This window comes from Oncorhynchus tshawytscha, linkage group LG12, assembly GCF_018296145.1.
Source record: "Oncorhynchus tshawytscha isolate Ot180627B linkage group LG12, Otsh_v2.0, whole genome shotgun sequence".
NCBI lineage: Eukaryota > Metazoa > Chordata > Actinopteri > Salmoniformes > Salmonidae > Oncorhynchus > Oncorhynchus tshawytscha.
The window spans coordinates 37,695,312-37,715,233 of record NC_056440.1 but is presented as its reverse complement, the minus strand read 5'-3'; the positions used below and the strand labels follow the sequence as shown (position 1 = coordinate 37,715,233).

The 19,922-nt window shown below is 42.0% G+C and overlaps 1 protein-coding gene across 2 annotated transcripts; it reads right to left on the bottom strand.

The window, feature by feature from the left end:
* Nucleotides 1–11,699: 11,699 nt before the first annotated feature.
* Nucleotides 11,700–13,098, bottom strand: LOC112264009 (long-chain-fatty-acid--CoA ligase ACSBG2-like). 2 transcript variants are annotated; one of them, XR_002955578.2, is made up of 4 exons: nucleotides 12,966–13,098; nucleotides 12,567–12,738; nucleotides 12,176–12,315; nucleotides 11,806–11,984 (listed from the first exon to the last, which is right to left on the bottom strand). XR_002955578.2 is itself a non-coding variant. In XM_024440623.2 (2 exons), exons 1-2 carry the CDS (start codon nucleotides 12,224–12,226, stop codon nucleotides 11,733–11,735), a joined length of 303 nt encoding a protein of 100 aa, XP_024296391.1. In that variant the 5' UTR covers nucleotides 12,227–12,395; the 3' UTR covers nucleotides 11,700–11,732. The 2 variants fall into 2 exon arrangements, 1 of the variants encoding a protein (XP_024296391.1); XM_024440623.2 differs by lacking the exons at nucleotides 12,567–12,738; nucleotides 12,966–13,098 and having other exon boundaries at nucleotides 11,700–11,984; nucleotides 12,176–12,395.
* Nucleotides 13,099–19,922: the final 6,824 nt, after the last annotated feature.

Sequence of the window (19,922 nt, the reverse complement as noted above, 5' to 3'; positions counted from 1 at the left end):
CCACAGGCCCTTATATGGATTCTGGGAAACAAAGGAACACAGTAGTTTCAAAACATAAAAAAACCTTGCCTTGCTTCCAGCATAGAATAATGCTGTTTGTCCCTCTTCTAACATGACCTCAGGCTCAGAATTTCTATAGGCCATCCTATTCTTCCTACATACATTGGAAATGGACACTTATGGCATGGTTTTCCATCTCCATATCTTCTACCATAGTTTTGACAATGGACATACCACCATGCTGAATTTCAGGCATGTTTGGGCAATGCCTGGGTGTAAAGCTTATGTTTTTTTAGTGTTCTCATGTCCTTTTATTCCTGTTGAGTTTAGTAATTCAAATGTAGGAATTCAATGAACATCAATCTTTTTTTCTTCAGAAATCATACATGCAAGCAATAAAACAATATTTATTCATCACGAAAGGCTCATGCAGGAGGAGTGTAGGGCAAATTGTGCACTTCTACCCATGGTTGTATCTGAGGTCTTATGGTCCCCTTTCCTTCCTGACGGCTGACATGAATGAACATGACAGGTGAAAGAGGTGTGGCCTATCAGTAATAATTAAGGAAAGGAAGTAATCGAGTACTGAAACTGTCTTCTATCTGATTGGATATATCTGCGTGAACAAGTAGTGTGTGTGCGCCATCTGGTGGTTACTAGTAGAGCTCAGTATTCACATTTAAAAAATATAAATGCATTGCGCGGCTTGCAGTGTTTCTTATTTACTAATACCAATGTTTTCCTTTTGGATGTTTGACATTTTTATTTGAATGTATTGTTATATGATATTATGATCAAATACTTGCAACTATTGATCTCCAGTGCCTGTATTCTTTTGTACCTCTAAAGAAACTCATTGTTGCATCAAACATACTTTTTAAAAAATGATTTCCAGAACTTCCATTGTTACATTACCAAGTTTGCTATCATGTCATCAAGATTTTATGTGTGACACACACACACACACACAAATAAAATACAGAAACACTCTACCTGATATTCTTGGATTCATTACCCATACGTACACAAGCTTAGCATGTTTGGTTAAAAAGATTAATTCAAAGTAATGTCACTTATGTTTACATCCAATGCATTCCCAATGTTACCTTCCGATATGTCAAATAACATTCCAGCATCAACAGCAACTTACAGTAATTACAAGTGAATCAAACATCTGGCAAAGTTAAAGGTTGCCCAACAATTGCATTTTTAAAAATTGTTTCTTTATGATGGAAGGAATTATGGGTCTTTAGTAAAAGTTAGGACAATTACAGTGATGGGTGCAAACATTTGGAGAGGCAGGTTCTGCGTCGTCCTCCTGTAGTTGTGTTTATACAGTAAACCAGAGGGTGACACTGAGCTGGAGTTCCGCTCTTGTGAGAAAGGACCGATGTCCCCATGGAGATATAATCCTACTGCAACATCCAGTGAACCGGTGTCTGTTGGTAATGACCTTACAGTCCGTACACTAAGTGTCACTAAATTGATGGCTTTATCACTAAAGCACCAATAACAGTTAGTCCAGATGTATTTCTGGGAGTCTGACATCAATTGGATTTTTGAAAGTTTAAAATGATGCGTAAGTTACTCTGCTTGGAATGACAACGACGTGTATATTGCTCATTGGCCTCTGCATGTGGACTAAATGAATGCAAACCACATCCCTCTGTGGTGTCTTCTTGACCGTCAACCTATGATGAACATTATATCCATCCATCTCTCTCACCACCAAGGAGATGAATGGGCTTCTATTCACCTTCTAGCCTGTAACACTCCATAGTGTCAGTATCTCAATGTGCGTCAACGATCAAAGCAGCTTGTTGGTTGATTTGTTTGTTCTCGATTTCTAGTCCCTGAGGTAATGAACAAGCAGTCTCTTCCATCCTCTCTCTCTCTCCATACGGAACTACTCCCACTAGTAGTAGTTCCTGGTCTGGGGTGTATTGGGTCTTGAGTGTCTGCTTTTTTCACTTATTCCCACTACTCCCTCATATATTGGTGCACCCCTCCAGCCCCACTGCTTCCTCATATTGGTGCACCCCTCCAGCCCCACTGCTTCCTCATATTGGGGTCCCCCTCCAGCCCCACTGCTTCCTCATATTGGTGCACCCCTCCAGCCCCACTGCTTCCTCATATTGGGGTCCCCCTCCAGCCCCACTGCTTCCTCATATTGGTGCACCCCTCCAGCCCCACTGCTTCCTCATATTGGTGCGCCCCACTGCTTCCTCATATTGGGGTCCCCCTCCAGCCCCACTGCTTCCTCATATTGGTGCACCCCTCCAGCCCCACTGCTTCCTCATATTGGGGTCCCCCTCCAGCCCCACTGCTTCCTCATATTGGGGTCCCCCTCCAGCCCCACTGCTTCCTCATATTGGTGCACCCCTCCAGCCCCACTGCTCCCTCATATTGGGGTCCCCCTCCAGCCCCACTACTCCCTCATATTGGGGGCCCCCTCCAGTTTTGTCAGGTCAGTGGCAGTCCCCATGAAGCTCCCCTATCCAGCCGGCTCTTGTTGTCGGTCAGCAGGAAGGCCTCCTTGAACTCATCAGGGTTGCCTTCCCGATTGGTGTCTATGGTGATGGACAGGTCCGAGATGGCCTCGTCAGTGATCTCCATCTTTAAGTAGGCACTCAGCAGCTCCCACATCTGACGGAAGCCCTCCATTGTGATAAACCCTGGAGGGAAGAGGGGCTGAGGAGGAAGGGAGGGAGAAGCAGGAGAAAGGGGGAGAATGAGAGAGAGGGAGAGCCAGTGGGAGGAGGGGAGAGATGTAGTAGGAATGGCTTCAGTTGGCTGGATGTGACACTAGGAGATCAGTAGGTTAGTTCTCAACTTGGCGAGTCAGCCACCATATGCTGCTGGTCTTACCCATCCTATGTAAACCCTTAGACATCTGTAGCCTGACTGTTCTCACCCTGCGGTTGTGGCAGGCCATCCTGCTTGCACTCATGGGAGTGGCTGATGAGCTGCATGTTGTGTTTGAGGAAGACCCGGGTGACATCTGGCCCCCAGGAGCAGCCACCTCGCTGGGCACGCAGCCATTCTGAGGCATGGCGTCACTCCACAGCAGGTCCAGGATCTAATCACAGAAATAATACAGCATATTTTTAGTAGCATTTTTTCAGATCCAAAGACTTTACAATAGGGAATAAGAAAAACAAATACAACATTAAACAAATGACTGGTATATGGATATAAGGGGATATAGAGAAGACCATGCCTGCATCTCAAATGGCACTCTATTCCCTAAATAGTACACTAGTTTTAGCCAATGCTTATACCCTATCCACATCGACGGGACAGTAGTGGTGAAGGTGGAAAGTTAAGTTCCTCGGCGTACACATCCCGGACAAACTGATTTGGTCCACCCACACAGACAGCGTGATGAAGGAGCCGCAGCAGTGCCTCTTCAACCTCAGGAGGCTGAAGAAATTCGGCTTGTCACCAAAAATACTCAAACTTTTACAGATGCACAATCGAGAACATCCTGTGCAGCTGCTCAGCCCACAACCGTAAGGCTCTCCAGAGGGTAGTGAGGTCTGCACAACGCATCACCGGGGGCAAACTACCTGCCCTCCAGGACACCTACACCACCCGATGTCACAGGAAGGCCAATAATATCAAGGACAACAACCACCCGAGCCACTGCCTGTTCACCCCGCTATCATCCAGAAGGCGAGGTCAGTACAGGTGCATCAAAGCTGAGACCGAGAGACTGAAAAACAGCTTCTATCAAGGCCATCAGACTGTTAAGCAGCCATCACTAACATTGAGTGGCTGCTGCCAACAAACTCACTCATCTCTAGCCACTTTAATAATTACATTTATTACATCCAATTTTTATCACTAGCCACGGTCGGAAATAGAAGCACAAGCATTTCGCTACACTCGCATTAACACCTGCTAACCACGTGTATGTGACAAATGACATTTGATTTGATATATCATATGAGAATATACTGAACTCTGAAAACACTATTGGCGGATTCAGTCGACTAACTCTTGTACTGTAAAATCCCTTTCATACACAGACCAAGATCCCACGAATGTACCACGCCTGCTTCTTGGTATATCTGAACGAGGTAGGGGTAACAGCAAATTCCTCCAACAGGAAAGTTTGCCATTCTTGTAAATCATTTGTTGTGATTAACTTGTGATGTGTTCATTTTCTAGTTATATGTTGAATAAAAAGTAGGCTAGAGTTAAACGCAATAAAGTTGGCAGATATGTTCTGGTAATTATAAGAGCTGGTTAGCCAGCCACACTGAACAAAAATATAAACGTGACATGCAACAATTTCAAAGATTTTACTAAGTCACAGTTCATAAAAGGAAATCAGTCAAATCTATGGAGTTCACATGACTGGGAATACAGATGTATCTGTAGGACACAGATACCTTAAAAAAAAAAAATAGGTAGGGGCGTGGATCAGAAAACCAGTCTGGTGTGATCACAATTTTCCTCATGCAGCATGACGCATCTCCTTTGCATCTTAAACATGCTCAATGGGTGGCATGTCTGCTGAGAATTCAGGCCATGGAAGAACTGGGACATTTTCAGCTTCCAGGAATTGTCTACAGATCCTTGCAATATGGGGCTGTGCATTATCATGCTGAAACATGAGGTGATGGCGGCGGATGAATGGCACGACAATGGGCCTCGGGATCTCGACACAATTGCATTCAAATTGCCATCGATGAAATGCAATTGTGTTCATTGTCCTTAGCTTATGCCTGCCCGTACCAATACCCCACCACCACGGGGCACTCTGTTCACAACATTGACATCAGCAAACCGACATCTGCTCAGTACAGTTGAAAGAAGGATTCCTCCATGAAGAGCACACTTCTCTAGTGTGCCAGTGGCCATCAAAGGTGAGCATTTGCCCACTGAAGTCGGTTACAACACCAAACTACAGTCAGGTCAAGACCCTGGTGAGGATGGCGAGCACGCAGGTGATCTTCAATGACAGTTTGTGCAGAAATTCTCTGGTTGTGCAAACCCACAGTTTCATCAGCTATCCGGGTGGCTGGTCTCAGACGATCCCGCAGGTGAAGATGCTGGATGTAGAGGCTCTGGGCTGCCATGGTTACACGTGGTCTGCGGTAGTGAGACCAGTTGGCTGTCCTGCCAAATTCTCTAAAACAACAGAGGCAGCTTATGGTAGAGAATTGAACATTCAATTCTCTGGCAACAGCTCTGATGGACATTCATGCAGTCAGGATGCTAATGGAGTTTGAGTTTATTTTATTTTTACAGGGACAGTGTCTTCATGCATTTTGTGAAAGTGTGATATGTGGTGCAGTTATGTGTGTCTGATGGCAGTGATTTCCAGACATGGGAAACTCTCACAGACAAAGCGGATTTACTAAAGGTGCTTTTCCTTAAGGGAACTATACAGTCACCTCTCATGGCAGACCTTGTGGATCTGCTGCCATATGTTTGGGTTTTCTGTTTAACAAAAATACTGAGTGGAGGGGGAGCCAGGCCATTTAGGATCTTGAATACAAGATCTTGATAGGAAGCCCAATAGCCATCATCCCAGTTACATCCTCAGAAAGCATGAGCTCCTGCGTCGGTGTATTGCACAAGATTTTCCCGACGCAGGAGCTCATGCTTTGAGGATGTAACAGGGATGATGGCTATTGGGCTTCCTATCAAGCACTTTGAGAGCCTGTTTGTAGACAGACTGAATAGGTTTTAATGTTGTACAGCAAACTTGGGCCCAACAAGTCAAGCAGTATGTTAAGTGGGGGAGTATCATAGATTTTAAGTACAGTTTTGCTACCTCTGTAGTCAAACAATTTTGTATAAATCGGAAATTAGCTAGGTTAAATTTGGTTATTTGAATTATCTTTTTCACATGCTTTTTAAAAGAGAGGTTGGAATCAAGTATGATGCCAATGTATTTAAAATCAGATACCACCTGTAGCTTCTCCCCTCACACAACAACATCTGGCTCAATAGCATCTGTTGCCCTCTTTGTGAAGAACATGCAATCAGTTTTATTCACATTGAGATGCAAACGAGTCACTGAGCCAGTACGGCCAGTACGGAGAAGTCCAAATCCCTATCTCCATCTATGGCTAATTCATAAAACGTCCAATTTTTGCTAGCTAACAGTAGTCACCGGAGGATAACGACACAATGAGATGCAGCAATCAAAACAAATTCTCTCAATGATGTTTGGCTTTTGATGTTAAACTGGTTTCCTTTACACTTTTTTTTGTTGGTGCGCCAGGACCATTCACAGTTTAGCTCAATGCTGATTGGCTATTATTTATTTTTAATCAAGGGAGGTCAAGTGTTCACTGGCATTCAATGCTAAGGGTGGCAACAATGCCATACTCTTTTTGACCAGACAGCATCGGATAGGTGAGCTACACAGAGAGACAGAGGGCCAGTGTTTCGCTCACTCAAATGCTTTCTCCTGTGAGACACAGTCGTTGCCAAAAGTTGATGACACAAATATTCATTTTCAAAGTCTGCTGCCTCAGTTTGTATGATGGCAATTTGCATATACTCCAGAATGTTATGATGAGTGATCAGATGAATTGCAATTAATTGCAAAGTCCACCATGCAAATGAACTGAACCCCCCAAAAAAAAAAATCCACTGCATTTCAGCCCTGCCACAAAAGGACCAGCTGACATCATGTCAGTGATTCTCTCGTTAACACAGGTGTGAGTGTTGACGAGGACAAAGCTGGAGATCACTGTCATGCTGATTGAGGTCGAATAACAGACTGAAAGCTTCAAAAGGAGGGTGGTGCTTGGAATCATTGTTCTTCTTCTGTCAACCATGGTTACCTTCAAGGAAACATGTGCCATCATCATTGCTTTGCACAAAAAGGGCTTCACAGGCAAGGATATTGCTGCCAGTAAGAAGGAGAGTGGTTCAATTGTTGTTAAGAAGGCTTCAGGGCGCCCAAGAAAGTCCAGCAAGCACCAGGACCGTCTCCTAAAGTTGATTCAGCTGCGGGATTGGGGCACCACCAGTACAGAGCTTTCTCAGGAATGGCAGCAGGCAAGTGTGAGTGCATCTGCACGCACAGTGTGGTGAAGACTTTTGGAGGATGGCCTGGTGTCAAGAAGGGCAGCAAAGAAGCCACTTCTCTCCAGGAAAAACATCAGGAACAGGCTGATATTCTGCAAAAGGTACAGGGATTGGACTGCTGAGGACTGGGGTAAAGACATTTTCTCTGGTGATTCTCTTTCCGATTGTTTGGGGCATCCGGAAAAAAGCTTGTCCGGAGAAGACAAGGTGAGCGCTACCATCAGTCCTGTGTCATGCCAACAGCTGGACCCCACAGGCCCACGGTGGGGTGCAAACCTTTCCCCGCATGGAACCCTGGCCTCTCAACCAAGAATGTCAAAACTGCACTAAAAACATTGAAACTTCGTCACACTGCAAAAGCGTTGAAATGGTAACAGTTGGCATATGATTAAGTTTACAGTCAAATACACTGTTACACACATCTTGGAGGGAACGCAACACCCTGCTACACTCAACTTCCCGTGGAGTTTAAGAGGTATGTGACTGTAGGCACGGGTAAGGATGACAGAGGCAGAGAATATTACCGTTTACAGGGAATTTATTTCCTTAACAAGGTAAAATGTGGGAAAAGGGGACTGGACGGAACCAAAGCAAAATAAAGTAAAAGTTAGAGTACCCTCGCCTACCCACCTAAACTCCACCTGGCGCACTAACCAAAATACAGGGTGGTCCACCCATGTCTTACCTAGTGTGCATAGACAGAATACATACTACGGGTATATGTATGCCCACAGGCCTCTTGCCTAATCACTCCCAAGGTGCCTTCCCCTTCCGCCCTGGGAACAAATTAAACAGAACAATACAAACTTAAAGTGAATCATTTCAATAATCAAAAACACTGTCCTTTTGGCATACACATACCTCAGCAGGACCAGCTACAAAACCCTTTACAGAAACGTATACAGGACATACAAGGAAGCTCTCTCTCTCCTAACAAAGGAACACTGGCTTTATCCAGCTGCAGAAGGAGTTTGTAATTGCCGACAGCTGTATCCCCTAACGAGAGGGCGGGATCAGAGCTCCAATCTGCAATGGGGCCGACCAATCAGCTGCTTGGGGGAATCCAGGAAGCCATCCTGAAACATTCACACACACACAAACAAACTCAAAACAGCACAGAAACTGGGGAACATAACATGCACGTTTTGCAAACACAATGTATATGTGCGGCTATTCCACCTGATTCCATAGAAGTGGCTCCCTGTGCTTTGTCTGAACAAAGTGATAAAATAGAATGTGTTATGCATCTCTCAGTACAAGGTCACAGGTTTAAGGGTTAGTACCTTGTTCATCTAATTGGTTCTCACATTTGTTCAGCCAGGAAATGGTAGACTCAAGTAGACAGAGCAGACGTCTTAACAACCAAATATGATTTAAGGGTAAAATTAGGACACTACTGCGACCAACCTGCCTCTTTTTTTTATTTTTACCACAACTCAGATATTACGCTTTCCTTAATTTTTGGTTTTCTTCTCCCTTTCTACTCCCTGAACAAATGTGCTACTGGACAGATCATACCTGATTACTTCATTGTATTACTATAGTCTTTCATTTCAGATGATCAGCCTCGCTAAGAAGCATAATGCTGTCAATATACTGTATGAGTTTATTGGTCGCATACACAGATTTGCAGATGTTATTGCAGGTGCAGCGATTTGCTTGTGTTTCTAGCTCCAACAGTGCAGTAATACCTAGAAATAATAATATGGGAAAAAACAATACACACGGTAATCCAGAAAAATTATAAAGTTGAAATGAAGAAATATCAGAACGAGCAACGTCAGAGATCGGAATATATATATATATATATTTTTATACACATATGTACATAAATATTTACATACATATAATGGTGTGTAAGACATTTTGGACAGTGTATGAATAGAAAAAGTGTGTACAGCAGTAGGTATATAGGATTAACCTTGACTAGAATGCAGTACATACATATAAATTGGGTAAAACAGTATGTAATATAATTAAAGTGACCAGTGTTCAGTGACTATGTACATAGGGCAGCAGTCTCTAAGGTAGAGTACCGGGTGGTATCCGGCTAGAACAGTGACTAAGGTTCAGGGCAGGGTACTGGGCGGAGGCCGGCTAGTGGTGACTGTTTAACATTCTGATATGGCCTGGACATAGAAGCTGTTTCTCAGTCTCTATATTCCAGCTTTAATGCACCTGTACTGTCTCCACCGTCTAGATGGTAGCGGGGTGAACAGGCTGTGACTTGGGTGGCTGAGGTCCTTGATGATCTTCTTGGCCTTCCTGTGACACCAGGTGCTGTAGATGTCCTGGAGGGCAGGCAGTGTGCACGCACCCCTACCTCCTGTGTTGAGGATCAGCATGGCAGAGGTGTTGTAGCCTAACTTCACCACTTGGGGTTGGCCCGTCAGGAAGTCCAGGACCCAGTTGCACAGGGAGGAGTTCAGAGCCAGGGCCCTGAGTACTACGGGGCGATAGTCATTTAGTTCAGTTACCTTCGCTTTCTTGGGTAAAGGAACAATGGTGGATATCTTAAAGCAAGTTGGAACAACAGACTGGGAAATGGAGAGATTGAATATGTTTGTAAACTTTTCAAACTGTGATCTGATAGTTACTTACAGTTCAGTGACCTTTCCTTTTTTAGGTTTCCTGCTGCAAACCTGCATCCCGATAACTGGTGCCAGGTTTTACCTGGATGACTTCAACACACTAGTCATCTCCTCTGTGTATCTGACCCAGGACTACAGCTGGACACCACATATCAACCACCATTACCCTACTTACTAAACATGTCCATTCTTCAAGTATTCAATACTATGGTATGTAAATGTTCTGTAAATAGGACCTACTTCATTGTGTATGGTCCTGCTCACATAACTGACGTTGCAAATGAAAACATAGGGTTACTTTGAATGAGGTGTTACTTTTAATGTCTGTTGTTGCTAATCAAGTTTTTGGGGATTTCTTATAACTATAATCACCATATTATTATCATTCATGGCATAGGCCTACTTTATTGTATAGTTATTGGGGCTGACATGCAAAGCATCATTGTGGTTGTGTCAAAATAGCTTCATTATATTGTGTAAAAAGTATTTTATCCTGTGTAAGGTTGGATCCTTCATGTACCTAAATACAGTGCATTCAGAAAGTATTCAGACCCCTTGATTCTTTCTACATTTTGTTACGTTGCAGCCTTATTCTAAAACTGATTCAATCGTTTTTTTCCCTCATCAATCTACACGCAATACCCTACAATGACAAAGCAAAAACAGGTTTTTAGACATTGTTTCAAATGTATTCCAAATATAAAAACGGATATATCACATTTACATAAGATTTCAGGCCCTTTACTCAGTACTTTGTTGAAGCACGATTGGCAGCGATTACAGCCTTGTGTCTTCTTGGGTATGAAGCTACATGTTTGGCACACCTGTATTTGGGGAGTTTCTCCCATTCTTCTCTGCAATTCCTCTCAAGCTCTGTCAGGTTGGATGGGGAGCGTCGCTGCACAGCTATTTTCTGGTCTCGCCAGAGATGTTCGGCCGGGTTCAAGTCCGGGTTCTGGCTGGGCCACTCAAGGACATTCAGGACATTGTGTGCTTAGGGTCGTTGTCCTGTTTGAAGGTGAACCTTCGCCCCCAGTCTGAGGTCATGAGCACTCTGGAGCAGGATTTCATCAAGGATCTCTCTGTACTTTGATCTGTTCATATTTCCCTTGATCCTGACTGGTCTCCCATTCCCCACAGCATGATGCTGCTACCACCATGCTTCATAGTAGGTACAGTGTCAGGTTTCCTCCAGATGTGACGCTTGGCATTCAGGCCAAAGTGTTCAATCTTGGTTTCATCAGACCAGAGAATATTGTGCTTTAGGTGCCTTTTGGCAAACTCCTACCTTCTGGTTGCAAATTAAGGCTACCCAGCAATGGGTTTACCATGCTGTTTCCTTTACTGCTAGCACGCAAGGTTCATCTGGAACCTGCACGGGTTTGGTAGCACTCAGTTTTTCATACATTAGTCAAGTGTATGAGTCACATACATTTAGTCAAGTGCCATTTTAGGTCTCTTCCTACAGTTTCTATGGTAGTGTTGGAATAGTGCCTGATTTCAGATCTCATTTTGGATTAGAAAGTTGGCTCTGAGTACGGGTTTACTACAGACGCTACCTTTCCGTATACCTTTGGGGAGACTTTCGGACTAGTAGTCCACAGTTCATAGTTTTTTTACTTTACGGATAATAATTGGTGAATCTTTAGTGGGCCTCAACCTCATAGACCTAGCGTCAGCATGTAACACACTAGGCGAATCACATGAGTCAGGCACTACTATGCTGAGTTGCATCCTCATGTGCCATCTTTTCCTGTTATATCCAATCAGCACAACTGTTCATTGCAACACAATGTTTAATCTCTCCACTAAGCTACTTGCTATGTCCTATTTTCCAGTATATGCTCACAGCTTCAGACGAGTGTGCAAAGCCGTCATCAAGGCAAAGGGTGGCTACTTTGAAGAATCTAAAATATAAAGTGATTTGTTTGACACTTTTTTGGTTACTACATGATTCCACATGTGTGATTTCATAGTTTTGATGTCTTCACTATTATTCTATAATGTAGAAAATAGCCCAAATGAAGAAAAATTCATTGATTGAGTGGGTGTGTCCAAACTTTTGACTGGTACTGTATATATTTCTCACACTGACTGACTCACCCAGTTCTCCCCCGGATATGGAGAAGTCTCTGTCCAAAATGACTCACTTCTGGACCCTCTGGGCGTTTGAGTTGGCCTTAGCTCTATGCCCTCCTGGATGGCCTTGTAAACAGCTGGCTCCTTACTGGCTATAATCTCAGAGGCCTTGGTTTCCATGACACCACGCTGCTGGCAGAACGCCAAGGCCTCTGGGGTCAGCTCGTCCGTCGTATACCCGTTGTCGTCGACTACACACTACGGAGGGAGAGTGGGGCCCAAGGTTAGGAGTGATCCAGGAGTCTTTCTGAACAGAGCCTGGTTCCAGATCTGTTTGTGCTGTATAATTCTATTTGAATTGCTTAATAATTCTAAAGCAATAATTCTAAAGTATACCAATGAACATAGGAGTTGGCAATACAGTCCACATCTAATCTTTGAGGCCTTACTTTGAGTGTGAGCATCATAGAGAGGAATTTGAGCTTGTCTCCGAGCAACATGGCGTTGCTGATGATGGCGGTCTCTGCTTTCACTGCATCCTCAATGGGCACAGGTGGAATATTCTCTCCTCCTGCTGTTATGATCAGCTCTGCAGGACAAGATATGTCATACTTAGCTAGATATTTAGATCATAGATCTACATGATGTTCAATGATGATTATCTTGTATATCCAGGCTCAAGGTAGGAGTTACCCTTAGGCACAGACTTAGGATCAGGGGAAGGTACACAAAGGAAACAGCATCTTTCTCACATCAACACCCAACACTGGCAGCCATGTTGTGTAATGGCTATATACAGTACTGTCCATCTAGAAAACAAACTAGAAATAAGTACTATACCCTTTATCCTCCCTGTGATGAACAGGATGTTGTCCTTTTCGTGCTTGCTCCAGAGTGCAGCCAGCCCTCCTGGTCCAAGGCCTCATGACGCCCCCAGAAACAGATCTCACCATTCCCATCCTCGTCTGGCTTGTCCAACTTTGTCTGGCAGCCATTCACCACCTTTCCACAGCTGAGGACAACATCAAGATATTCTTTGTTGTTGACAGTTTGCTGTCAACTCTTTCTACGGAGAGACCACAAAGCAAGAATGTATTAAATGTCACTTTTATATCTGATGGCTTATCGGTATCAATTCATGTTTTGCTATCACAGTGCTAGCTTTGTCAACTACAAATGAATGAATGTAAACAGTTATTAAAAATTGTCAGTGGACATCCTAGTTTTCCAGTTGCTGACCTCATGATCTTGAAGTTATTCTCCCAGGAGATGGTGTGAGGGCCGGTGCTTTCACTCATCCCATACAGCTCATACAAGGGGAGGCGAAGGCTCATGAAATACTCCAGGGTCTCCATAGTGATGGGTGCGGCCCCTGTTAAGCAGTTCCTGTAGCGGTCCAGGCCCATGGCCCATGGCCCAGTGAACCTTCTTAAAAACCAGGTTGTTTGCCAGCATGAAGCCCCAGGGCAACAATATTTGTATTTGTTTAACACTTTTTTAGATTCCATATGCTTTATTTCATAGTTTTGATGTCTTCACTATTATTCTACAATGTAGAAAATAGTACAAATAAAGAAAAACCCTTAAATGAGTAGGTGTATCCAAACTTTTGACTGGTACTGTTTATCTTACATCATCCAGAAAACAGTCACTTTCAAAATATTGATTTAATTGCTTATTGAGGTAAAACAGAATACAATATGGAATTTTATTGAATAGTTTGGGGTAAGCCTCATCCTCGAGGAATGCTGGCTTTGAGGGGCATTTCTTAGAGACAAGGCCTACCCCAAACTATTCAATAAAATTACATATTGTTTTCTGTCTCTGTTGTCATTCAGTTAAGCTTGTACTCACTTGAACTCGGGTTGTCAACAAACTTCTGCAATTCAGGTTTAGGCTACAGAATCAAAAGTCATTCAGATAATTCTGATGCTTGTCTATTTTACATTTTGAGACCAACGTTATAAACCCAACTTTTGGAGAAAATTAGGCTACTAGAACTTCTGTAAATGGGTCATTCTACAAAAATGTCACGGGTTTAATATATTGTAGAACATTATCTGTACCATGAAACTGGCTTGTACCTGAGTCTTGGTTTAGTGACATATTTTGAGTTTTAAAAAAAAGATCTCCCACATTAAATGTTAAAATGCAAAAGCAAATATTAGCATTATTTAGTGGATTACATAAAGGCCCAATGCAGACGTTATCTCAGTATCAAATCATTTCTGGGTAACAATCAAGTAATTTACTGCGATTGTTTGCAGTCAAAAATAAACAAATTCCCAGCTAGCACAATGTTCTGAGAACCATGTTTCTTAGAGCTTAGTGAGAGCTTGGTTTTCCTATGATTATTTTGCATTCAACCTTCCCACAATGTTCTGGGAAAGGTATAGGATACCCAGCTAGCACATAACATTCTGAGAACCATGTTTCTTAGATGGGATTTCAGTAACTCAGCATAAGGTTTTCTACAGGTTTCATCATGGTTATATTTAAAGTCATGTTCTCAGAACGTTAAGAGAACTTTCCATAAAGACCACAAGAAAACAGTAAGGTTCAAAGAACGTTCTATGAATGTTATTTAAAAACATACATTCTGTTCTCAGCGTCAACAAAACTCAGGTTCAGGTGTGTTGGCCGTGCCCACTAATTGGCCACATCTGATCTTAATGAGTGCTTGTTTCCTTTGAAATGGGGTCTATTTGAATAGACTAAAATGAACAGCTTTGGTGCAGTGGACTAATTCCAAATGATAGAAAACAGATCGTAGGTTTGACTCAAACTGATGCTGTGGCACATATATATATATATTATTTATTTTTGCATATTTAATGCTTTAGCAGACTCATTTTCATGTGTCCTATCTGTGCTTGGAGTTCAAAACAGTTAACCTAAAATAAACTAGCAGTGTTACTAAAAGTCGTATTGAAACATATAAAAAAACATATAAACTCAGCAAAAAATGATTGTTACAAAAATAAAGTTGCACACTCTAAATATGTTCCCAACAATTTAATGGGTATAACCACGCAGTGCCTTCTTCAGATTTATAATTATTTTAATACAGTTTAGTTACTTTAGTCAGCACCTCTTCAAAAAAATGGGTGTGCATCAGCATATTATTCTTAATTGGATCAGTGATTGTTGCCACATGGGGGCATTACAGTATCATAAACTGTAACTAATGTGTGTGTATAACTTTTTCATATGGTGTAAAAAGAAATGTTCCATTTTGTAGTTATTCATTAATGATAGTCAGATATTATTGATTCAATGATTAATTGAATACTGTAATACGTAAAAACATTTTGAACATAATATTGAACCCATGTTAACCGAAGTAGGTCAGCATTCTGCTGCATGTTGTTGACAATGGGTTCCCGGTGCAGGTGTGAATGTTGGCTAATAAGGAGCTCATTGCTCTCTCAATGGATCATTTGATTGACCCATTACATAAAATCATCTCTTTGGGGATTTGGATTATATTCAACCTCAGAAATGGCAGTTGCCTATCTTGCTGCAAGCACATAAGGGATTTAACTCCGTACAATCAGTATGCAGCCATCAGTCATCTTTCCCCACAAATAAAATGCAAAGTTACTTTGACCAGTCGTTGATTTGATCAATTTGTCTGTTCAAATGTTGTTTGACAATTGGCCAAATTCTCTTTGTCCTACATTGGCCTTGACGCCTCATAAACTACAAGGACACTGCGTTGAAACCAAATGTGAGAACAGCAGTCAGTCTGGTTGACCAGGCTAGTGGCCTGGAGGGCTTTGAGAGGACATTCCTTCAAATCTCAACTGGCCCTTACTGTCTGTCACTCACACCACTGACAGTCGTTACCCCCTAAGCTTTTCTTCCCACTGTAGTTAGGTTCTGAAAGGAGTGGATAGGTGTAAACTATATATGAATAGAAAAAAATCGTGAAGCTTACTTTCAATTGCCCCTCCCTGTAGCACACAAGAAATGTCCATTTCAACTGACACAGGGGGATTTATAGCTGATTTAAGGTGAAATCGCCAACTCTGTTTGCCAACCCTGTTACTTTATTTGGTACTTAAAAGGCACTTACTATAGTCCATTTTTTCTTGAGATGGCAAAAATTGTTTATATTAAGTTGATCATGTGCTCTATATGAAATAATTTTAAAATGAGGTGAAATCAAGTTTCTTTTCACAAAGTTACACATGTCAAAAGGCACCAAATTGGTGGAACAACCTATATATTACTTACCTACCCAATCCTGTTGGATCTTTGAGGGGAAAAGTGGTCATTTTAAAAACTAGTGATAATTTGATGGTAATTCTAGTGTTAAGAATTTGAGACCTATTTGTGTGGAACCTCAACGTTTATGGCTTCAGTTCTTAGAATGAGAAACTTTGCCGTGGGTTCCTGTAGTTTGGTGACATCAATAGGTTCAGATACAGTACCCGAAGAAGACCAACCACTGGTTGGTGTCACTGTTTGCAAATACGGTGCATTCAGAAAGTATTCAGACTCCTTGACTTTTTCCACATTTTGTTATGATACAGCCTTATTCTAAAATGGATGAAATTGCTAATTTCCCCCTTAATCCACACACAATAACCCATAACGACAAAACAAAAACAGTTTTTTAGAATTTACATAAGTATTCAGAGCCTTTACTCAGTACTTTGTTGAAGCACCTTTGTCAGGTATTACAGACTTGAGTCTTCTTCAAGCTATGGGGTGGCAGGTAGCCTAGTGATTAGAGCATTGTAACATTATTTGAAAGGTTGCTGGATCGAATCCCTGAGCTGAAAAGTTGAAAATCTGTCGTTCTGTCCCTGAACAAGGCAGTTAAGCCACTGTTCCCCAGTAGGCCGTCATTGTAAATAAGAATTTGTTCTTTACTGACTTGCCCAGTTAAAGTTCAATTAAAATGTAAAAAATTAAATCCTTGATGAAAACCTGCCCCAGAGCGCTGTCGTGTCTTTACTATCATTAAACTGAAGATTCATCTTTATCAAATGACTCTCTGTAATTATTATTACACGATTAAACAGATTAATCATGTAACTGTAATTAACTAGGAAGTCGGGGCACCAAGGAAAATATTCTTATTACAAAGTTAGAATTTTCATAATATAACTTTTCAGATATTTTCATATCTGATCAATAGTCTTCTGATTAATGAATTCTTCTTTACCTCACGTTAGTCTCATTCCTCATTCAATCTGCACGAATCCAGTCTTAACTATGAGTCATCCATACATCAATTGTCTTAAAGTCATTTATTTACTAATTAAGTAATTCACAGAAATGCATAAACAAACAGTAGATAGTTACAAGGAAATGATAACGGAGTTTCCCTAGTGGGATAAACCGGCAACGTGGCTTGGTGTACAAAAGGGGAGTGGGGGTCAGCTGAGAAGTCACTACAGAGTTGATCATTATAACAATTGAAATGCTAATCCTTTGCACATGAACTCATTAGGGAACAATTGCAATCAATATATATATTTACGCTCAGTGTGTCGTCGGGGTCTCTGTTAAAAAAATTGTTTCTGTTGGAGAGTGTCCATCCTCTCTCTCTCTCTATCATGGTTAGAATGGATAGTTCAGAGAGACATTCATTCATGTCGTTATGGATAGATGTTTCGGCGGTTGTCGGTCTTCGCGTTCAATGATACCGAATTCCTAGCTGCAGACTAGTAATTAATATCAAAGACTTGTTCTTATTCTGTCGGTATCGATAGTCTAAGAGTTTAACCACATGTTATGGTTAAAAGATTCAGCCATCTACTCAAACCTTGGCTCTCTCGTTATCGGGGTAAGCTGGTCTGCAGCCTTTGTCCTCTCGTAACTGAGGGAAATATGGTCTGTTGAGAAATTCTCAAAGTGGGTTTTTTATTCGGAACACCGATAAGGACTGTCTCATGACGCCTGGTCCTGTCTGTGCCCCTGGGGGCGTGCCAAGGACTTAGTGAAACTTTTTAGGAAATTGGAGTTTCCTTCATTAAACAGTTCAAAATCACATTACACAATTTTACAAACTGTATCATCCTCACTCATTCATCTTAAACAACAATTAGATGTAAACCTCATATCTGAGGCTATTATATGAAGAGCGTTATGGTAATGTGCCCGTATTGTCTCCCACGAGTTTCACAAAATTGTACCAAACGGACCAGTTCGTAGCTGGATTCTTCACCGATCTTGTATACCTTCTCCAGAACATAAATGTAGTTTGGTTCTCCAGTTCTGTGAGGTGGAAGAAATTCCTTTGTTCTCTATGAAAATTCACTCTGTCTCTATACTGTGGCCATGAGGAGATAATCTCCTCCAGGAATTTACGACCTCTCTCTGACCACATCAGCCTGGGTGTAGGAGACAGGGAGAGGGGGATGGGGCTTGCTGTACCCAAAGAGGGCAACGTCATGACAGCGCTCAGGACCTCAGACTGGGGGTGAAGGTTCACCTCCCATTAGGACAACGACCTTAATCACACAGTCAAGACAACGCAGGACTGGCTTCGGGACAAGTCTCTGAATGTCTTTGAGTGGCCCAGCCAGAGACCAGACTTGAACCCGATCGAACATCTCTGGAGAGACCTGAAAATAGTTGTGCAACGACACACCCCATCCAACCTGACAGAGCTTGAGAGGATCTGCAGAGAAGAATGGGAGAAACTCCCCAAATACAGGTGTGCCAAGTTTGTATTTTTTGTAATTTTATTTAACCTTTATTTAACTAGGCAAGTCAGTTAAAAAAAAAATCGTATTTAAATGACAGCCTAGGAACAGTGGGTTTACTGCCTTGTTAACAGTGGGTTAACTGCCTTGGCAGAACAACAGAATTTCACCTTGTCAGCTCAGGGATTCAGTCTAGAAACCTTTCGGTTACTGGCCCAACGCTCTAACCACTATGCTACCTGCCACCCCAGGATCTCTCTGTACTTTGCTCCTTTCATCTTTCCCTCGATTCTGACTAGTCTCACAGTCCCTGCTGCTGAAAAACATCCCCACAGCATGATGCTGCCACCACCGCCCTTCACCATAGGGATGGTGCCAGGTTTCCTCCAGACCTGACGTTTGGCATTCAGGCCAAAGAGTTCAATCTTGGTTTCATCAGACCAGAGAATCTTGATTCTCATGGTCTAAGAGTCTTTAGTTGCCTTTTGGCAAACTCCAAGTGGACTGTCATATGCCTTTTAGTGAGGAGGGGCTTCCGTTTGGCCACTCTACCATAAAGGCCTGATTGGTGGAGTGCTGCAGGGATGGTTGTCCTTCTGGTTGGTTCTCACATCTCCACAGAGGAGCTCTGGAGCTCTGTCAGAGTGACCTCCAATGCCTTAGAATATTTTTGCTACCCTTCCCCAGATCTGTGCCTCGACACAATACTGTCTTGGAGCTCTACGGACAATTTCTTCAACCTCACGGCTTGTTGTTTGCTCTGACATGCACTGTCAACTGCATAGACAAGTGTGTGCCTTTCCAAATCATGTCCAATCAATTGAATTTACCAAAAGTGGACTCCAATACAATTTTAGAAACATCTAAAGGATGATCAATGGAAACAGGATGCGCCTGAGGTTATAAGGTTATAAATATTTATGTAGATAAGATATGTTTTTATTTTTTTAAACTTGCAACAATGTCTAAAAACCTGTTTTCACTTTGTCATTATGGGGTATTGTGTGTAGATGAATAAGGAATTATTTGTATTTAATCCATTTTAGAATAAGGCTGTAATGTAACAAAATGAGGAAAAAGGGAAAGGGTCTGAATACTCTACCAAAGGTGCTTCAACAAAGTACTGAGTAAAGGTTCTGAATACTTATGTAAATGAGATACTTCAGGTTTTTTTTAAATCTAAATTTGCAAAAAATTATAAAAACCTGAATTTTGCTTTGTCATTATAGGGTGTTGTGTGTAGATTGTATGAGAGAGACAATTCAATCAATTTTCGAATAAGGCTGCAACGTAACAAAATGTGGAAAAACTCAAGGGGTCTGAATACTTTCCAAATTTACTGTATGTAGCTAGTATAAAGCCTCTTCACAAATGGTTTCTATCAAGTCATAGCTATAACATCACTGGCACCGTTCTCTGATGAGGAGATTTTTAATTGCTGTTCCAGTGAAAAAACAGACACTAACTTGGACAGCAGCAAGTAAGGTGTGTGTGAGGTACTACCAAAGTTACTTTTTTTGTCCAGAAGAGCTTG

Excerpts from the sequence above, each read along its gene's own strand:
- LOC112264009 (XM_024440623.2), bottom strand. The coding sequence starts at position 12,226 with ATGTTGCTCGGAGACAAGCTCAAATTCCTCTCTATGATGCTCACACTC. Across the intron at positions 11,985-12,175 it reads CTATGATGCTCACACTCAAA|TGTGTAGTCGACGACAACGG; the intron begins GTAAGGCCTCAA and ends CTCCCTCCGTAG.